We start from the raw sequence: 18,493 nt of genomic DNA on the forward strand, positions 1-18,493 counted from the left end.
AACAAGACCACCCACACAGCCATTAGTTTGATGGACAAAAAAGTTTTCTAAATAATATTTGTTCGTTGCTTAATCTCAATAAGAGTGTACTTACAGGTCCCTCTGTGGTGCTATTAAGGAATTACAACTCAAGATGCATTTCAGCAAATGCACGCAATTTAAGTATGAGCATAGTTATTATTAACTCCATAACCGTTAAGTCGACTACTATAATACTACTAATAACTGAGCAATAGCCCACGTAGCTTATCATAACAAGGCCTGGGTGCGGTTTACACATCGCTCCAGCCGCGCCTTTTCCTGTCACAACGGAACGGCAGTGCGTAAGGACGGCGGGTCAGCTGACAGCCATCAGAGAACCAGGAGGAAGGAGCGGAATTAGCGGGCGTGTGAACTGGGAACCTACCGAATCCTGACATAAGCCAAATTCAAGGCCTAACGGGGAACCAGATACTGGTGGTGCCCGTGAGAGAACTAGGGTGAGTCCATTAAAGACAAGACGGTTACATTTTCTTCGTCAAAATGATTTAGGATCCGGCGATCCATTATGGAAAGCCGGTGAAGCGGTTTCATTCGTGGGCGATGCTAACATTAGCAACATTAGCTGCCGCTCTGCTAGCTAACGTCAAGCTAGCAGCGGTAAGTGGTACGATAACGGAAAGAAGCGTTATTTTATTCAAGCTAAAAGCATGCAACATGCCGTTTCAGTAAATTATCAGTATCATAACGGTACTGGGCTCGACGTCCTGCATGTAACATAACGTAAGTTGTCATCTGTTAGTAAAGTTCCCTGTTTGATTGTCAACCCAAGACCGATTTTCTCTTCACCGGAAGTCCATAAAAATTCCGCACTGCTCGACTCTGGTTCGCTGTGCATCACCGCCAGCTAGCCCGCTATCGAAAGCTAAATTAGCTAGCTACTTCTCACTCGGTGCATTCTCCATCACTTTGATCTTAGCTGAAGGTCAAGCCTTCTTTATTGCTGTATGCTCTCCAGAATGGTAAAAATAAGGTCTTTCTAGCAAGCTTGCATATTGCTTGTCGGAAATATATGACAAAAATATGAAAAATTTATGAACGTTAGGAAATGGGCCGAGTGAGCAGACATTTTGACTTCACCAATAGAAGGGGCGATTAAAACCCCTAAGGGCTGGTGCACGAATTTATTCGGTCACGAATCAGCAGTGTGGGGAAATATTTTACTAATCTCGTTTTGAAAATTGTGTTGTGCGGGTCCGCCGACAGTCGTCCTTACGGATTGCCTGGATTTAGTCTTCGAGGAATTTCATGCACGTCCTTCATCCCCGGTTTCCAGAAGCTTCATTTTTGAACGGGGCCAGCTCTGCTATTTGTTGTAAGCTATCAAAAATAACAATTGACCGAGAAAAACAGTGACTGAATGAATTGAGAGTCATTATTGTTTAGGATTTCTTGTTCAGTCTGATATCCAGGTACATCTGGTTGTAAAACGACATGTATTAAGACCAGCACATTCCCCATTGGGTAACTGGTGCCATCCCGCTTCACACTGATGGCTGCTAATCTGCAGTTAATCTTACTTTGGAAGAAACCTGGAAATCGTCTGTGGTGAGAGCAGTAGTAGTAGAGTCTTTAGCTGTTGTAGTAGTGAATGGAGATGTATGTATGTGTAGACACAGGCATCAAAAGGAGTCACCACAGTAGTGCAGCTGCAGGATAGACTCAGCTGGTAAAGGAGAGACAGGGGGAAAAAAGAGGATGTAAAGGACAAGTGCTTCTCTGTTTCCGTTGATCACTCCCTCACTTGTCACTGCTTTCACTTCTCTATCATCCCTTTTCCTTCCCCTGTTTCCTTCCTTGCTTTCTGTCTCTTCTCAGGAGGGGTTTGGATTCACCATGGCAAGTTGGGTTTGAGAAGCAGCCACAATGATTGGAGGACTGTTCATCTACAACCACAAGGGGGAGGTCCTCATCTCCCGTGTCTATCGAGATGACATAGGGTAAGTTTGACCAGAGCAAATGTTCTTAAATTTGGGGAAGACTCAGGTCAGTGAGAAGATCCTGATTCAGTGTGGGTGGACAGATTGGGGATGATCCAGGATAAGGGAGGATTATGGCCTTCTTCCTGGCTAAGTTCACACTTGCAGGATGTGTTATTAGTAAAAGAACAAAAACAATGTTTAACAAGGATTATATACAGAATACTATAGCTTACTTAACATATAATATATTGAGATATTGTCACAATAAATAAATGTTAGACATGTAACTCTAACCACAGTTTCTCACAGTCAGGGAAAATGATGCCATCTATAATGTGTCCATAAAGATTAGGTGCAGCTGTGTAAGGAGCTCTTCTTTCAAATTGACCTCTGTGTTGACATTAGGTCCAAGATATAGACAAGTTATTATTACCGTATAAAGCCAGGGAGATAACAGGGAGAGGAATTCCTGTCCTCTCCATTAACATCTCTGACTAACCCGTGGACAGTTTATCTACAAGCCAGTAATGAAATGGTTAAATGTTGATGCTGCCGGATCTAGCTTGAGATGAAAACCACTAAAAAAGTTTTGCAAAATGTGTCTAAAACAGCTGATGTGACTAAACATGTAAAGGCAACCATACACAAAATAAGTGTGTGTTTCTGCTCTGTAGCTTTGACGGCTGATCATTGTCAGCAATGAGACTGCAGCAGATATTGTTATGATATCAGCAGATGAAACTAACAAACGCAGTTCAGTAAAAAACCCTCCACACTGTTGTAAAATCATGTTGTTGAAATCCATTTTTTCCACTGTCCAAATATACAACTAAAAAAAGTTGTAACTTTCTATCTTTCAACTTCCTCATTTTCTTTCATTATTATAACACACTGTTGATATAATTCACTCGAAATTACACAAGGTGTCCGTACACGCTTCATTATCTGTCTTTGTAATCCTGTCACACTCGGTGATTGTACTGAGGTCAGAGTGGGATGTGTGCCAGTACTAAAACCAGTCCAGAGCTTGTAGATTTAAACACAGTGAAAGTTGGCAATGTACAGAGTGCATACGGTTAGAAATGGATTTCCTTTCTTTATTTGATTTCTCAGCATAACTGTTATGTTATTATAGAGCAACATTGTTAAGTCAGAGACCCTGAAAAAATTGCTAGCTTGTTATAATCATAGGGTTAGCGTCAGCAAAGCCAATTTAAAAGGGCAGAGAGGAGGATGCTGCTGTGTAAAGCTGGGCTGTGTGGCACCAGCGCCCTGAGCCACTTAGACGCCATTTATTGTTTGAATAGAATACACGCAGTGTCAGGCAGGGACTAGTGTGTAGGAGCATCTTTCCATTTTTGTCTCTCTCTAGCAGCAAGCAATGATTGTTGTCAGTTTTTTTTCTCTTATTTTCAATGTTTGTACCGCAATCATATTTTTGTCCTTTCTTCCTCAAAATCTACACAATGTTTACTAAAGAGTGGCATTGAAAGTAAATGAAAAACCAAACATCATGTTCCATGTTCCAAGTGTAAAGTTGTTTTCCACACATTTCCTCATTGAGGATATTGCAGCGTCAATATTTTGATGATTCTCCCTGCTGCAGGAGTGCAGGGTAAATCATATGTATTGTTGCTCATAGCCCTTTGGTGCACACAGAGCCTTTACTTACTGTAGAAATACTACCTAAAATGTTTTTTCATGTTGCCATGCTGTTACGTCGAAACACAGCAGGCTAAAGAGCAGAACAATGCTGCTAACCTTCTGAGAGTTCTGGTTGCAAAATTGGCATCATAACAAACACCATGTTACTCACCCTGTCTACATGATGCACGAAAATGTCTCTGGTGCATTTTTGTCTCCTCTCGTTTTACTTCATCCTATTTTTCCTCTCTGTATCACCATTTTCCTCCATCTATTCATCTTGGCCCCTGTAGGAATAGGTAAGAAACGTTTCAGCCTCCAAAGCATGACCCCCCCCCCCCTCCCTCTCATGACCACTGATCAGTGACTCCATGATTCCTTAAGCTGCATGCCCATCAAATCCACAGTCAGATTGATGTTCGTTTCTGTAAGCATGAGACCACTATACAACCGCAGATGAACTAAATGCAAATGCAGAATTTCAGCCACTATGTGGGTCTCTCAGTGAATATTGTCACTCACAGTCAGCTCTACAGATGCCTAAAGCATGTAGTCTGAGCATGAGATATGATGGATAATGTGCTCCTTATTATTTCTTGTTGCCCTGATTCTTCTTACACAAAGTTAAAGATGGTTTAGGTGTGGGTATTGATTTATACCCTGGGCTTTTTGTTATGTTTCTGGTTCCATTTATTGTCATGGTACTGTTCAAATATGGTGTAACAATGGTGGGTGAAATATAAGACATTTCAGAATCTTTTCTGTACATTTTAGTAATTAGTACTTTGTGACTTCAGAACGTTCCCAGGCCCTTGTCAGTAGGATTTGGGACTCCTGTCAGAACATGCTGCATCCTTTGCACTAAGCCTTGTTGTCTATAAATCCACGTTAATCATGGCTGAGCTTTGGCAACAAGCTAAAGTGTTACTTTGTTTCACTTCCATACCATGCATTGCATATAATTCAAATCACTTTTCATAAAAAGCAATCCAAATAGTGTTGCCTTGGTGTCTCTGGTAATTATCACATTTTACCCAAAGCGGCACTCTTTTCTTTTAAATGCACCAACTGAGCTCAGCTGTTTTAATAGTTTCTCATTCTTTAAAATGGTTGATTATATTCTTCAGGTCTGATAGGGTTAATTATCTTGAGCCCGGTGTAGAACTGAAAGCAAATGGGCAATTAAAAATGTCTGTCACATGATGTGACACTGTTGCATAAACACCTGAATTAGTTGGCTCGCCTCTTGACGGTAATGATTAATAATGGATGATGTTTTTTTGTCTCTCTCATCCTCACGTTCTAGACGTAATGCTGTGGATGCGTTCCGTGTGAACGTGATTCACGCCCGGCAGCAAGTTCGATCACCAGTGACCAACATCGCTCGCACCAGCTTCTTCCACGTCAAGCGATCCAACATCTGGTTGGCAGCCGTCACCAAGCAGAATGTCAACGCTGCAATGGTGTTCGAGTTCCTTTACAAAATGTGTGACGTCATGACGGCCTACTTCGGCAAGATCAGCGAGGAGAACATCAAGAACAACTTTGTGCTGATCTACGAGCTGCTGGACGGTGAGGGATGAGGATTGTCTGTGTGGAATCACCTGATAGACCAAACTACAACCCCGAGTCTTACTCTTCTTAGTCATATATCAAACTAGAGGGTACTGTACTGTAGGGAAGCTGTGCTAACATTATACTTCAGTCAGTCAACATCCCGACGTGTCCTAGTTTTTCTTCCACCTCGTCTTATCTCTTACAGCAGTTATCTGTTTGTGTTTGTTCTACAGAGATCCTGGACTTTGGCTACCCCCAGAACTCTGAGACTGGAGCACTGAAGACTTTCATCACCCAGCAGGGCATTAAGGGACAGGTCAGCAACACAGCTGTAGACTCAGGTTTAATCGTGTAATAATGATTTGAACAATATATACTCTAGTCAGATATAGTGTAGTCTGGTCCGATAAGTGACCGAACCTTTATGAAGATTGTTTTACTTACATTGCTGAAAAGATTTGAATCAGTTTGACAGTATTACATTTGAATGATAAAGATATTTCTGTATATAATAAAAAGGTCTATTTCTGGTACTGTTTATTAAATTCCAGGACAGAAAAAAAAATAAAGTATCAATGTGTTAGATCTAGTAATGAAGGCATATTACAGGATTATCTGTAAGTTGTATACTTTATTGTACATTTCAATGGAATTAAATTGTGTTCTTCTCTTTTTGTCTCACCGTGTCCCTCCACTGCTGTCTTCGGCACTCCAGCACCAGGTAAGAGCGCACTGAAACTCTTGTTTGGAAAATGACTTCTGTGCATGGCTTTGTCAGTGTTTCACCTGTCCTGTAGCTCTAATGACCCCCCTCTCATCGTCCTCTATTTGTTGTCAGCCTGTCAGCCGTTCCTTTTGTTAGTAGTGATACAATTTCTCTCTCTCTCTGTTTCCCCAGACAAAAGAGGAGCAGTCTCAGATCACCAGCCAGGTGACGGGGCAGATTGGCTGGCGTCGTGAAGGCATCAAGTATCGCCGTAATGAGCTCTTCCTGGATGTACTGGAAAGCGTCAATCTGCTCATGTCACCACAAGGTCTGTTTATATGTCTGTTTATATCAAACAGTGATGACTCTTAACATGGATGATTAGTCAAACCTTATCTTTTAGTGTGCCATTAACCTGTGAGAGTAGTTAACCATTCAAAGTTTTTTATATATATTTTTGTCACTACTACTACTTTTTGCCAGAATAACAGTTCGTTCCCGACCTTGTTTCATACAATGGTGACATACAGTCATCATGAGCAGTGGGAGCTAAAGAGAGATTATAGCTGAAGCTACAGATGAGCTAGAGAAAGTTACACATTTCTCACTAAAGCATTCCTCCAAACAGTTTTAACTTGTCTTATCATAGACTACTCATACCATGTTCAGTCCAGGTGTGTGTTTTTGGATTTCTGATAAGTGTTGTGGATGTGAACGATAAAGAATTGCGTTAGACTCCCCAAAGTGATGGACAAAATGATTATTGTTACCCCTCTCCAATCCAGGCCAGGTCCTGAGCGCCCACGTGTCCGGCCGTGTAGTCATGAAAAGCTACCTGAGTGGAATGCCCGAGTGTAAATTTGGCATGAACGACAAGATTGTCATCGACAAACAGGGCAAAGGAGGAGCATCCGACGATGCAGGGAAGAGGTGAGCAGAACGACAAGGAGTGTCTGCAGAGTTAAGAGCAAAGATAGGAACCAGCCACATTTTGAACAGTTTTACATTGAGAGTTGTCTCCTTTAAAATCCTATCTAAAAACCCCATCTCAGTTTAAGTTGTGTGAGGCCTGTCTGTTAGCCCTGCGTCTTGTGCACAATCAGTGTTGTCTTGTTTTTTGTAACAAGACAAGTTTTACAAAGTTTATTTTTAATTTTTGTTTCCTTTGGATGCATCTCTCCTTTCTTTCCCTCTCTTTCTTTTCTATGTGCTGTACCTCAGTGATTTAGGGGGAGGAAGGTACTGTACTGACAAAATGTCCCTACCCTCTGCCTCTTCAACACACACACACACACACACACACACCTATACTTCAGTCTTGTCTAAGCCCTTTAGCACATCAAGACATTTCATGCACTGTTGCACCCCACACATTTAATACAAATGAAACACGCCTTATTAACTCTTTAGTGTGCTGCCTGGTGGTTGTTCCCCTCTTTTTGGTAGAATGGTTTGTCCACACCTACTTGCTTGATTTTTAACCCTTTACCCACTCACCTCACAGAGACTGTGTTTGCTCTAAATAATAGTGACAGTCTCAGCCAGGTTCACATGTCTTGTTACTAGCAGCTGTTCCCCTTTGTGTCCTCTTAACTTGGTGTTTCTTTTTCAATTAAATGAGGGAGAGCAGTAGTTGTATCTTTTGTGATTATTTACTAGTAGAGTGCTTTTTCATGTGTTGTGTGTGTGTGTGTCTGATGTGTTTTTCTCTCCTGGCAGTGGGAAGCAGTCCATAGCCATCGACGACTGCACTTTCCACCAGTGCGTGCGCCTCAGCAAGTTCGACTCAGAGCGAAGCATCAGCTTCATCCCCCCTGATGGAGAGTACGAGCTCATGAGGTCAGTAGATTTTTAAAAGTTGTCCATAAAGTGTAAATCAAGTTGTTTTTGAGGAATAAATAAAAATACCATGATTTAATCACTGTAGGGAAATCAGTTTTTCTTTGTCTTCCCCCTTGTTGCAGATATCGCACCACTAAGGACATCATCCTGCCGTTCCGAGTTATTCCTTTAGTCAGGGAGGTGGGCCGCACTAAACTGGAGGTTAAAGTGGTCATCAAGTCCAACTTCAAACCCTCTCTGCTGGCTCAGAAGATTGAGGTCAGCCCTTAAAAACTGGTTATTCGTCTTGTGTGGTATATCACATTTATGTAACGGTTGCAGTTTGAAATTTCTGTGTCTTTGTGAAAATCTTTGTTTACCTTCACCCTTCAGGTTCGTATCCCAACACCCCTCAACACCAGTGGTGTGCAGGTGATTTGTATGAAGGGAAAAGCCAAGTACAAGGCCAGTGAGAACGCCATTGTCTGGAAGTGAGTGGTTGTGTTTTTTCTTTATGTGGTTAATGGTTAATAATGTGACCTTTTTGACTTCTCTGTTGGTTTAACCTCACACCTACCTTCTCTTTGATAATGGATTTATAAAAAGAGACAAGATTTGTCTTTTTATTACCTGTGCGTCCTTTTTACAGCTGAAAAACGTGTTTGTGTGTGTACTTATGTAGAATCAAACGCATGGCTGGGATGAAGGAGTCTCAGATCAGTGCTGAGATTGAGCTACTGCCCACCAATGATAAGAAGAAATGGGCCAGGCCTCCCATCTCCATGAACTTTGAGGTTAGTCTCTATCTTCTTTTCAGTCCCCCTCACACACAGGCCTCAGCACATATGTGTAAAGCATGTTGGTCAGTTTTTGTTTTTTTTATCAGGCTTTACTGCCTGATTACATATGAGGCATTCTGCTCGCTAACGTGTAGTTTAACAGAACTTTGCACACTGTTGGCAGCTGAACAAATGGACTCTGGATTAAATGAGAGCCAGTATGTCATGCAAATCGCAACCTGTTTACTGTTTCCTCAAGCACTTCCTGCTCCGAGTCACCACGCCCCGACACGTCCTAACTTCCCTCCTCTTGTCTCTGCAGGTTCCTTTTGCTCCATCTGGCCTCAAGGTGCGTTACTTGAAGGTGTTTGAGTCCAAACTCAACTACAGTGACCACGATGTTATCAAATGGGTGCGGTACATCGGCCGCTCCGGCATCTACGAAACCCGCTGCTAAAGTTAAACCCCGCCAGGCAGCAAACTGACCACTTCCCTCCCATTGCTACTTTTTCTTGTTTCCCTTCCTACTTTGTCTCTCTTTTTCCTCCCTGATCCTTATCGCTTCTCTCCCACCGCCCCCACCCACCCCTTCCTAACTAGGTGTTGGAGATTGAATTTACATTGTTTTAAAAAACATTAAAAAAAAAAGAAAAAAGTAATTATGGTATAATGCACAGATATATGCAACATGTGAATCATTGTATCGTATATATCTTGTAGTGATGAGTAAAACAAATGTAATCCAACTGGTGTCTGAAAGAAAAAGACAAGTGATGCAGGGGGGGTCCAGGGGGAGAGGACTGCAGGCTTGAAGGGGTGTTCTGTTGTGTTTATTCAGTGTTACTGTTCCACTATCTCTCTCCAGTTACTTTAGAAAGTCCTAGAGTTACCCCTGGTAAGATGATTTGTAGCTGTTGTGGTTTGAAATGAATCCTCATAATAGTCCCTGTATACAAACTTGTCTTTGAATGAACTGATTGATATTTGATCTATGTTTTTGGGTATGGTCATTTCAAATACTTGCCACTCAATGGGACAAGAATGTGAAATACTTATCAGCTTACAAAACCTGTTGTGGGTAGCAGGGAATGAGTGCAAGTTGTTTTTGTACGTGGAGTGTGTATTGTTCCTTTCCTTCCCCCCCACAGTTGCTTTTCTGAAGTGGATGAAGTCAAAGTTAAAACATGAGGGAACATTCCAGACAGTTTTGAGGTTTGACCGTCACCCCGATAAGCTAGTTGAGACCCAAATCCTTCAATTGTTTCTTAAGCACTAAAGATTCGTCACACTATTTCGATTCAGGCCGTGGGAGTGTTTGCAGTGAGGTGTGATGTCTCCCCCTGGTGTTTATCTTTGCCACTGTCTGCTTCTTCATGTTTGTAGCCCTGGTGACCGTTCTGTCCAATAAAATCTGACTATGTAACCAAACACACCCGTGTGTGTTTTCATTTGTTTGAAGTTATTTTAGGTTGTATAAATTCTATTGTGTCAGTTTCCTCTTCCTGTTATCTGAAGTAAGGAAGGGTGCGGGATGGGAGCAGTGGATTTTTACATAGTAATGTGAAAAGAGCTTTGATCACTCCAGCTTCCATATCGTCTTTTTAACTGAATCAAATAAAATAGGAGACAAAAAGATAAGTCAAGAAATGCTTTGGCCAACATGTTTTAATACTTTTTTCCTGTCCTGCTCTTCCTCTACGTCCAGAACATAAAACTAAAATTACCCCAAACAGTAAAATAATACAAGATTAAAATACTTGCTGTTAAAACATTTACATTTATATGCCTCTTGGTAACAGTGGCTGTTATTGGCTTGCCAATCGAGTCATTGCCACCTTGAGCCAAACTTTAGACATGCCCTTACTGAGAAGTTCACACTGATTTAAAAGGGAAACAATGAGAATCTACGCTTCCCTAAAGTAGCTTAGCACCAAAATCTAGGCTGGATTTCCTCAGAAAAATATACTGATTTAGTACTTTTATTGTGAAAAGCAGGGCTTATTAACTGTGGGAGGTCTTTGCAGGCATTTCCCAACCTTTTAAATCTGTTTTAAACCCATGAAACAGAAGCAGATTGTGAATGTTTTTGTGAAGGAAACCAAGCCTAGAAGAAATCTGTCTATATTAGAGTCAAACAGTATTGCATTTCATCTTTAGATCACCTGTGATGTTTCATTATCAGTTATACAGGAGACACAACACATGCTTTTATCACAAGAGATGCAGGACACACAGACCAAGACTGGAAAATCTCAAATATTTGCCCAAGTCACATTGCTTCAGTGCTTTAACAATGGCTCTGTTCAGAAAGGAGAAATAATCCTCGTACTTTGTGCTCATCTTAGGAAACACAATCCGTTCAGGGAAGGAGGTAGCAACATAAATGTTGAGCTAAACACATCTGGAACTGACTCTGGAAGTCCTGGGTTACATTTTTGGGACGGCCTTGTACAATTAGCCATGTAAGGGTGCTCCTTTATTCAGGCTTTATTTGGAGAGAAATATGTTTTGTGCTTTTAACACTTTATCATGAGAAGCAGGGCAATTATAGTGTTCTCTGATTTTGTTTGTTAGATGCACAAAAGCCTAATCCTTTCTTTTATTATCTGACAGGACTAATATAAAAAGTCCCTATAGGTCCAGGTCTGCATCAGGAAAAAAAAAGAAAAAGTCCATCCTCACTCATTGATTCTCTGCTCTGACTGAAAACTGGGATGGAAATCTACAAAAATAAGTATTTCTACATAAACATTTATATGTTTTGTCTTCTTTTTACACCACTGAAAGGCATCTAATTTTGAAGTCTTCCAAAGACTGATTCTCATCTGCGAAAAAGGAAAAACTTAAAAGTACATTTATTACTAGATGCAGTAGAGTCAAAGCTGAACCCAGATCGGTCAGCATGTGGAGAAACTTGACAGGAGACACTTTAAACATGCCGAATTAAGAGCTTGCACACACAAACATTGCATGCACATACAAAGACAACACAGGCAGGCAGACTAACTTGAGAAAATGCTCAGATTTAGCTGAGACTCAGTGTAATCTGTCCCTGTTAAAAAATAAAAATCAAGGTTGGTTTCATGTTGGTATGAGCAGAATATACACTGCTCGGCCACATGAGCAGTGTTTTTCACCTGGTCTGACCAAAACTAGAACTGCTGCTCCAACAAGTGGCCAAAAACCCTGCTAACCCTCCTGCTAAAGAAAAAAAAACAAACTCCTACTGTGCTCTAAAGCCAACTTAAAGGATACCAGCACAGGTGGAAGACTGTGTGGAGTGCATCTGAACATAATGCTAAGTGACAGTGAATCATTAACAAGTGACGGAAAAAAATGAACTAATGTTCAAAGAACTTGGTGACTAGTGGTGACATTTACTGACCATAACACACACAAACAAAAAGGAGGAGAGTTGGCTGAAAACAAGAGCTGTGGAGAACCCGGCTGTTGACGTGACGTTAGGTGATAAATTTCAAAGTAAAACCATGAACTGAAAACAAAAGCAGGAGCTCCATGAAAGTCTGCGCTACTCGACAGCTCTGTTAGCACTGACTGTGACCTGACAGCAGAGGTTTCAAACATGCTCTAGTTTTCGTCGTCGTCGTCATCGTCATCATCGCTGATGAGGTACCCGCGGGCCCCGCTGTGGTGAGGAGGCGGGGAGGGGGGTGGGGAGGTCTTGGAGAAGAAGGGGAGGCGGAAGGTGGGAGAGGGGGAGCGCTCCTCTCGGGTGGGGCTGCTGTTCGGGCTGTGTCTGGGGCTGATGGCCTGCAGCATACGACCTTTTCCTTCCTTCAGCATGTGCTTCTGTGAAGGGGAGGGAGACATGAGAAGTTATATCAACTCATGATCAAACCGGTCACATGGAAGCATGAAGAATGGAGAGGGCAACAGTCTGTGTGTTTATTCACAAACACACTCACTAAAATGGAATAAACATCAATGCACAGGTCTGTAACTTCAACTTTACATCATAACTAAAGTGATCATCGATTGATATCACAACTTTCAATAAGACTGCTGTCTTGAGCATCATTATCCGCATCAAGGTGTATGAACACAATCATATTTAACCACAGATATGAATACATGTCAGATATGCAGACACACAAGGTAATAAATGTCTGAATATCACTGACTTCTGTCCTTGGCATTACTTGCAGTATGCACTATATTTCCATCCATCCTTCCCAGTTGAACTGTGACTGACCAACTGACCAAACTAAAGAATGCTCACCAGAGCTCCCTCTGGGCCAAACATCTGCAGGAAGTTGCCGATGAACTCCCTGGATTTCTCCTCCCATTTCTGGATGAGGTCGATGCTCTTCTCCTCCACCTTCTGGACAAACTCCTTGCTCTTCTCCTCCACATCACGTACCTTCCTCTTCACCTTGTCCACCCGCTCCTGCAGATGGTACTTCTTCTCCTGGTAGGGTTGAAGGCGATAAAGTTTCAAATATCCCACATTGTCACCATAAAAAAGTACACACAAGAGGACCAAGAGGACTGGCTCACTGCAAGTATTCTTCCACTAAACAGTATGGCAAAGTAACTGAGTCCATATGACTCTCCACTAAAAGGCCAAAAGGTTTACAGGATCTTTCTCGTCTCCATCACAGTGCAGGTGCTGACGTCAGAGAAGGAGTCAGCAGTCAAGTGTGATTACGATCATCCCTGCTACATAACATGTCCAGTACAACAGAGTGCATCTACAAATGTCATTGCAATTAGCATGGTACAGTAAAGCTAATCTGGACTACTGGGAAACTGGGAAAACTCATATTGACCCACTCTTAAATAGTCCTTAAACCAAAGTTAAAGAGTCTTACATTGATGAAGCTGACGTTGAGTTCCTTGGCTGTGTATCCTCTCTGCAGGTTGCGTCTGACGTACACATCGTAGTCGCGCACTATGCGAGTGATGATGTCAGAGGTGGAGATGCCCTCTGTCCGCTGAGTGGGAGCGAACATACCTGAGAAACACAGAAGGGGTGGAAAAGACAAAAAAGCAGTTGATGTACAAATTCGACAACACAGGACTGATCTGGTCTCTCAGGTCGGCTGACCAACTCAGAGGGGCCCGGGTCTTTACGCTGGCAGCACCAAAACTATGGAAAGACCTGCCTTTGTACAGACAGGCCTCCTCTGCACCTGTTTTCAAATCCCTTCTTAAAACCACACGTAGAAAAAAAATGGTCTTTGAATTAATCATACTGCCACTCACCAGCTTCCTTTATGTGCTTGTACACGTCATCACTGCCCGCTGAGGAGTATGGGATGTCATCATGGGCCACGAAATCAATCTGGAGATGTCATATACATTCTTAAAGTTTGTCTCTCATCTCAGGATTCTAGTAAATGAACACATAGTGTATATAATTATTCTCTGTATCATCCACTCACGCGATGTCTTCCAAGGAACTCTGGCGTTAGTGTCCAGGGGGCGTTTCGCACCACTTCATCTACATAGCGGCAATGTCTGACAGCATCATACCGCTCGTCCTCATTCATCACTGTGAAGCCCTTGTATTTGTGAGTCAAGTCATCGCTGCACACTGCGAACGGTAAGGGACGTATAAATTATCTCTGCAGGAAGAGATTTGGGTTTTTATTTCTCATAGGCTCACACTTACCTCCAACAATGAGGTGTGTATTTGGGAAGAGGCATTTAGCCTGCATGAGAGCTCTGGCATGGCCTGAGTGGAAAACATCAAAGATGCCGTCTGCATAGACCCTCACTGGTCTGTCAACTGGATGGAGAGAGACAAGGAAAGAAATGAATAGAAGATTTATCAATCCAAAAAGTGCAGTGTCACCATATGTATAGTAAGTATTTAATCTTGCTGATAATTAGTAGAAACACAAGGAAAAAAAGAGTACATGAATTTTGTCCTAAAGATCTCATCTCACCAGAGAATGAGAAAAACAATGATTAAAACAAAGATTTAACTCACGTGGCGTTCCCTTCTTGGCCTCATCCATGCTCACTCTCTCATAGGGTTTACTATTAGCAGGCTCAAGTTCATCTGCAAAAGGTGCAGGGTGCTTCAATCCCTGAAAGACACAAACCAGCAGTGTCATCATTTATCTGAATTTTTGTGGAAATCTAGTACTTATGTTGAAATGTTTTGAAACTGTGTTGCTCACTTCTCTTTGCAGCACTGTGCAATTTGCACCAAATACAGGAAAAAGACATGCACTACCTACAGAAAGTGTGTGCAAACATGGTGCCTCATGACAGCCTGAAGGACACAGCTGACTCACCACGGTGCATCTGGGGATTTTCCCAAGTCTTTCTCCCTCCTCTGTCTCCCCATTGGACCCTTCTCTTCTTCTCTTTCTGGACAGCAGCATGCCACTAGAGCTTTGGGCCTCCATCTGTGTCAAAAACAAGGTTAATAAATAAAACTAAAACACCCCACAATACAGCAATATAATGTCCTTGGCAACACACCAGTGTGGCTTTACTCACTTGTGTTGAGCTGCACTGGTGTGTTGCCATTCTTTTTCAGATATTTCCTACATTCTGTTTAGCAAGAACACAACAATTCAAAACATACTAGTTTTATTTTTATTTAAGCAAAATTATTTCTAAAAACTTAAAAACTATAAGGTCATTGTCATGCCAGAAAAAGACCAAGGTTTTTTTCTCCAAGTAATTCAAAAAGCTTTCATGACTGGGGGCTAATAAGTTTGTCTGTGTTACATAATTACACACACTGTACAGCTGAAAGTACAGAGAGAATGTAAATATAGACAGCTGTATGCCATATGCTGAGCCAACCCTAACCCGGTAACAGCCACAAAAAAAGGTCAACTTAAAGTTAATCAACAGCACCTGTTTCAACATAAAACAATTCGATCCCAAACACAGGGAAAATGAACTCTACCCTGCATTCACTTGTGCTGTTTTTTATGAGATCAAGTTCACTTCACATATGCAAACCGCAGGCCAGCATAAGTGGGCAGCTTCAGCTGACTTTGTTACGCACTTAACAACCAGATGGAAATGATAACCTATCACAAACTTGTAAAGTTACAGGAAACTACTGAATAAAGATAAGATAAGGGGGGGAGAAAAGTTGTATGTGTAGGCATTCAACATAAGATTTCGTTTCACACAGTAGCATTTAATTAACCACACAGAAGAAAATAGACCTGGTCTTAAGTGACAAGTGTCATGGTGGAGTCTGTAACTGTGCCATGAATCCTACTTGCACTTAGGTCTTCTCATTTCAACATCACATTACATTTTCTAAATAAAGTTTCCGACACCTTCAGGATCCATCCCATACCTTTAAAGTAACACCCACCCAATCTGTAAGAGTACAGCAAAACAAACTAGCCTCAGAGTTCCTGTGTCATGGCTCTGCCCCATTCCACACATTCTTTACACCACTAAAATATGAAGCCACGGCTTATTAAGGACAGGGTTCATTATTTTAAAATGCCTAGCTGTGACACATCTTTAACTTGCCATGAAGTCATAATAACCCTTTGGCTGGACCACTTCCTCTGCTGAATCTCTTATAAAAGCGTGACTCAGTACAATAAGTGAAGGACGTGGCCGTGTAAGCTCCTGGTGGTGACAGCTACCTGATCCAATACTTGCACCAGCACGTACACCCCCCATGTCCCATTCTCTTGGCAGCGGCTGTGCACTGCCCTGCAGGGCTCACACACACTGACAGAGAAGATTTAGATGAACAGCACATGTTAGTTATCATTGCAGAAACTTGCTGCTATAATAAGAAAGCAACAAAGGGACAGTGCCAAGTCTTGTTTGACCAGATGCTTTGCAACCTAGGTTCAAGACACTGTTGCTAACTGATGTATCTATCAATTGATTTCTATAATGTACCACCAGTAGCTTACTTTCACAGGTGAGGGATCATCTCTGCTAGAACCAGACAATGTTTAAACATAGATTAATCAGTCACAGAAAATGATTTGGTTTCTCCAAAGTTTCAGCTCTGACACTTCTCGTAGTACGTAGTGGATTGGGGTATAACTTAGTGGACGCCAAAAAATGACTCTGTTGTCTCGTTTAAGGTCATGTTGAAATACAGGGATCCAATGTCCATTCTATTACTAGACCACAAAGTTTCTGTCTTGGCCCCAAATGGTCCCCACTTGGCTACAGGCTCCAACTGGATTGCACATTATACTTCCTCACTTATGCAAAATGACTGTCACTGACACACAAATTAAAGCGTTCAAAAACTTAGTTTGAGTTAGCAGAATGCGCACTAGACTACTGACAGAGGGGAAATCTGTGACCAAAACAGCTGACAGTAGTAGTACTGGTGACAGTGGTTGTGGAGCTCAGCCATTTAAATCCTGACTTACAAGAGGCTTCGCCTCTGACAAAAAGGACTAATGGTCCGGGTCGTAATGTTAGCTAATGTTAGATAGCAGCTGTGAGTTTCTGCTCACTTACCGTTCACTCTTTTGCCTGGAATGCTGCTTTGCAGGAGTGGGCGGCTTCCTACCCTTGTACTGCCAGCAGGTTAGCTAGCTTACTGCAAGAAAGCTAGCTAACACTGCTAGCTGCCGTCGAATGCTAGCTAGAAAGCTAGCTGTCAAGTTGGTTGGCTTGTTAGCCAAGTTTAGCCGTTAGCTTACTGGTTAGCTAACACCAGTAACAACCATAGGTATGAACAATCCTGCGCGTCCGACGTCCCGGTGGATGCTGTGTCGGTGGCGAAAAACTGCAACTACCAGAAGCTTAGACAAAATATCAGCAGTGACAGCTTTGTACTACAACGGTGACAGGTCAACCACACAGGAACTACAAAACTTCGACATCCTCAGAGGAACTAGCATCCGCAGTCAGACATTTCCGGTGTTTGTGTTGTGCTGCCACCTAGTGGAAGAGCCCAACTTTCAGGTTGTATGTTTTTCACACAGCAAATAGGAAATGCTACCTATAAACCATAATAAACCTAATAAACTATAATCAGCTGAGATTATGCTACATCATACTGGACACATTCCTGCTGCTAGTCATCAGTGACCCAGGTAAACTGTGAGATTAAGATCAAACGTTACTGTGAAGCAAGCCAGGATTATTTGTAGTATTATAATATAATTCAGTTCAAAGTAAGAGAGTGTTTTCCTGCTGCAGAATGCAGTGCAGTGGTAGCTTTGGAATGGGCTGAAAACAGTCCTCTGGTGCTGATGTGTCCTGCAGAGAGCTCTAAGACAAGGTGTAATTTCACTCAAAGATCAGAGGGGGGGACACGTTATGATAATTGACACCCTGAGGGCTGTGTTAAAGTTGTGCAACAAAAGCTGTTGTACATTACTGTAATGCAACAATTTCAATTTTATTAGAAGTTCTGCTTAAAATACAAAGTAAAGTTTAATTTTCAATAAGAAAGTTAATAAAGTAATTTAGTTTTAATCCTCCCTTTTTTATATATATATTTCTTAAGACTGAATTTGTATTTCTGTTGTAGAATTGTGCCGCTACATTAAAGTCAAAATTGGTTAAAAAAAAGGAAATTCTGTGTCAGAGAGAGAGATTTATTTTGTTTTGTTCAGGTTATGTATATCATTTAGGAGTAACAGGTGCCCTTACCCCTCCATTTTATGTCATTTCAAACAATTACAGTATGATGTACACCATTAGCCACCTGGCAGAGCTCCTCAGACTGTCTGTCTCCTCCATGCACTCTTTGATCACAGCCTCACCTGCTGGTTTGAGGGATAGAATTTGCCTCTGCTGCTGAAATGACAAACATGAAATAAGGTTACTGATCTGAGCTTTGTATTTGACCTTATCGGAGTGCACCACACTTCACATGTCTATTTCCCAGATGCTGTTTTTCATGTTTTCAGGATCTTAGCTTGGTCATTCTCCATCACCTTTAGAGGTATGTCCCATCTTGACCTTGGGACTTCCAGGCCATACTCGGCTCAGATGTTCCTCTACACTATGCCTGCCACTTGGTTACGCTGTTCCATGTACGCCCTGCCTGCTAGCATACACCCTGCTGTTATGTGCTGGATTGTCTCAGG

At 41.9% G+C, this 18,493-nt stretch overlaps 2 protein-coding genes across 5 annotated transcripts; one reads left to right on the plus strand and one right to left on the minus strand.

The window, feature by feature from the left end:
- Positions 1–315: 315 nt before the first annotated feature.
- Positions 316–9,896, plus strand: LOC114449833 (AP-2 complex subunit mu-A). Of its 2 annotated transcripts, XM_028427667.1 has the most exons (13): positions 316–479; positions 1,858–1,979; positions 4,912–5,177; positions 5,396–5,478; positions 5,878–5,883; positions 6,061–6,196; positions 6,654–6,798; positions 7,090–7,107; positions 7,588–7,707; positions 7,833–7,968; positions 8,083–8,180; positions 8,372–8,483; positions 8,791–9,896. In XM_028427667.1, the coding sequence occupies exons 2-13, from the start codon at positions 1,906–1,908 to the stop codon at positions 8,923–8,925; spliced, it is 1,329 nt and encodes a 442-aa protein (XP_028283468.1). In that variant the 5' UTR covers positions 316–479; positions 1,858–1,905; the 3' UTR covers positions 8,926–9,896. The 2 variants fall into 2 exon arrangements, with proteins under 2 accessions (XP_028283468.1, XP_028283469.1); XM_028427668.1 differs by lacking the exon at positions 7,090–7,107 and having other exon boundaries at positions 317–479.
- Positions 9,897–10,115: 219 nt separating this feature from the next.
- On the minus strand, positions 10,116–17,307 carry pcyt1aa (phosphate cytidylyltransferase 1A, choline a). 3 transcript variants are annotated; one of them, XM_028427913.1, is made up of 10 exons: positions 16,911–17,307; positions 14,943–14,996; positions 14,735–14,848; positions 14,425–14,524; positions 14,104–14,220; positions 13,874–14,025; positions 13,695–13,773; positions 13,301–13,443; positions 12,709–12,897; positions 10,116–12,278 (listed from the first exon to the last, which is right to left on the minus strand). In XM_028427913.1, exons 2-10 carry the CDS (start codon positions 14,970–14,972, stop codon positions 12,057–12,059), a joined length of 1,146 nt encoding a protein of 381 aa, XP_028283714.1. In that variant the 5' UTR covers positions 14,973–14,996; positions 16,911–17,307; the 3' UTR covers positions 10,116–12,056. The 3 variants fall into 3 exon arrangements, with proteins under 3 accessions (XP_028283714.1, XP_028283715.1, XP_028283716.1); XM_028427914.1 differs by lacking the exon at positions 16,911–17,307 and adding an exon at positions 16,067–16,084; XM_028427915.1 differs by lacking the exon at positions 14,943–14,996 and having other exon boundaries at positions 16,911–17,306.
- Between the last annotated feature and the right edge of the window lie 1,186 nt (positions 17,308–18,493).

The sequence above is a fragment of the Parambassis ranga genome, chromosome 17 (genome assembly GCF_900634625.1).
Source record: "Parambassis ranga chromosome 17, fParRan2.1, whole genome shotgun sequence".
Lineage (NCBI taxonomy): Eukaryota > Metazoa > Chordata > Actinopteri > Ambassidae > Parambassis > Parambassis ranga.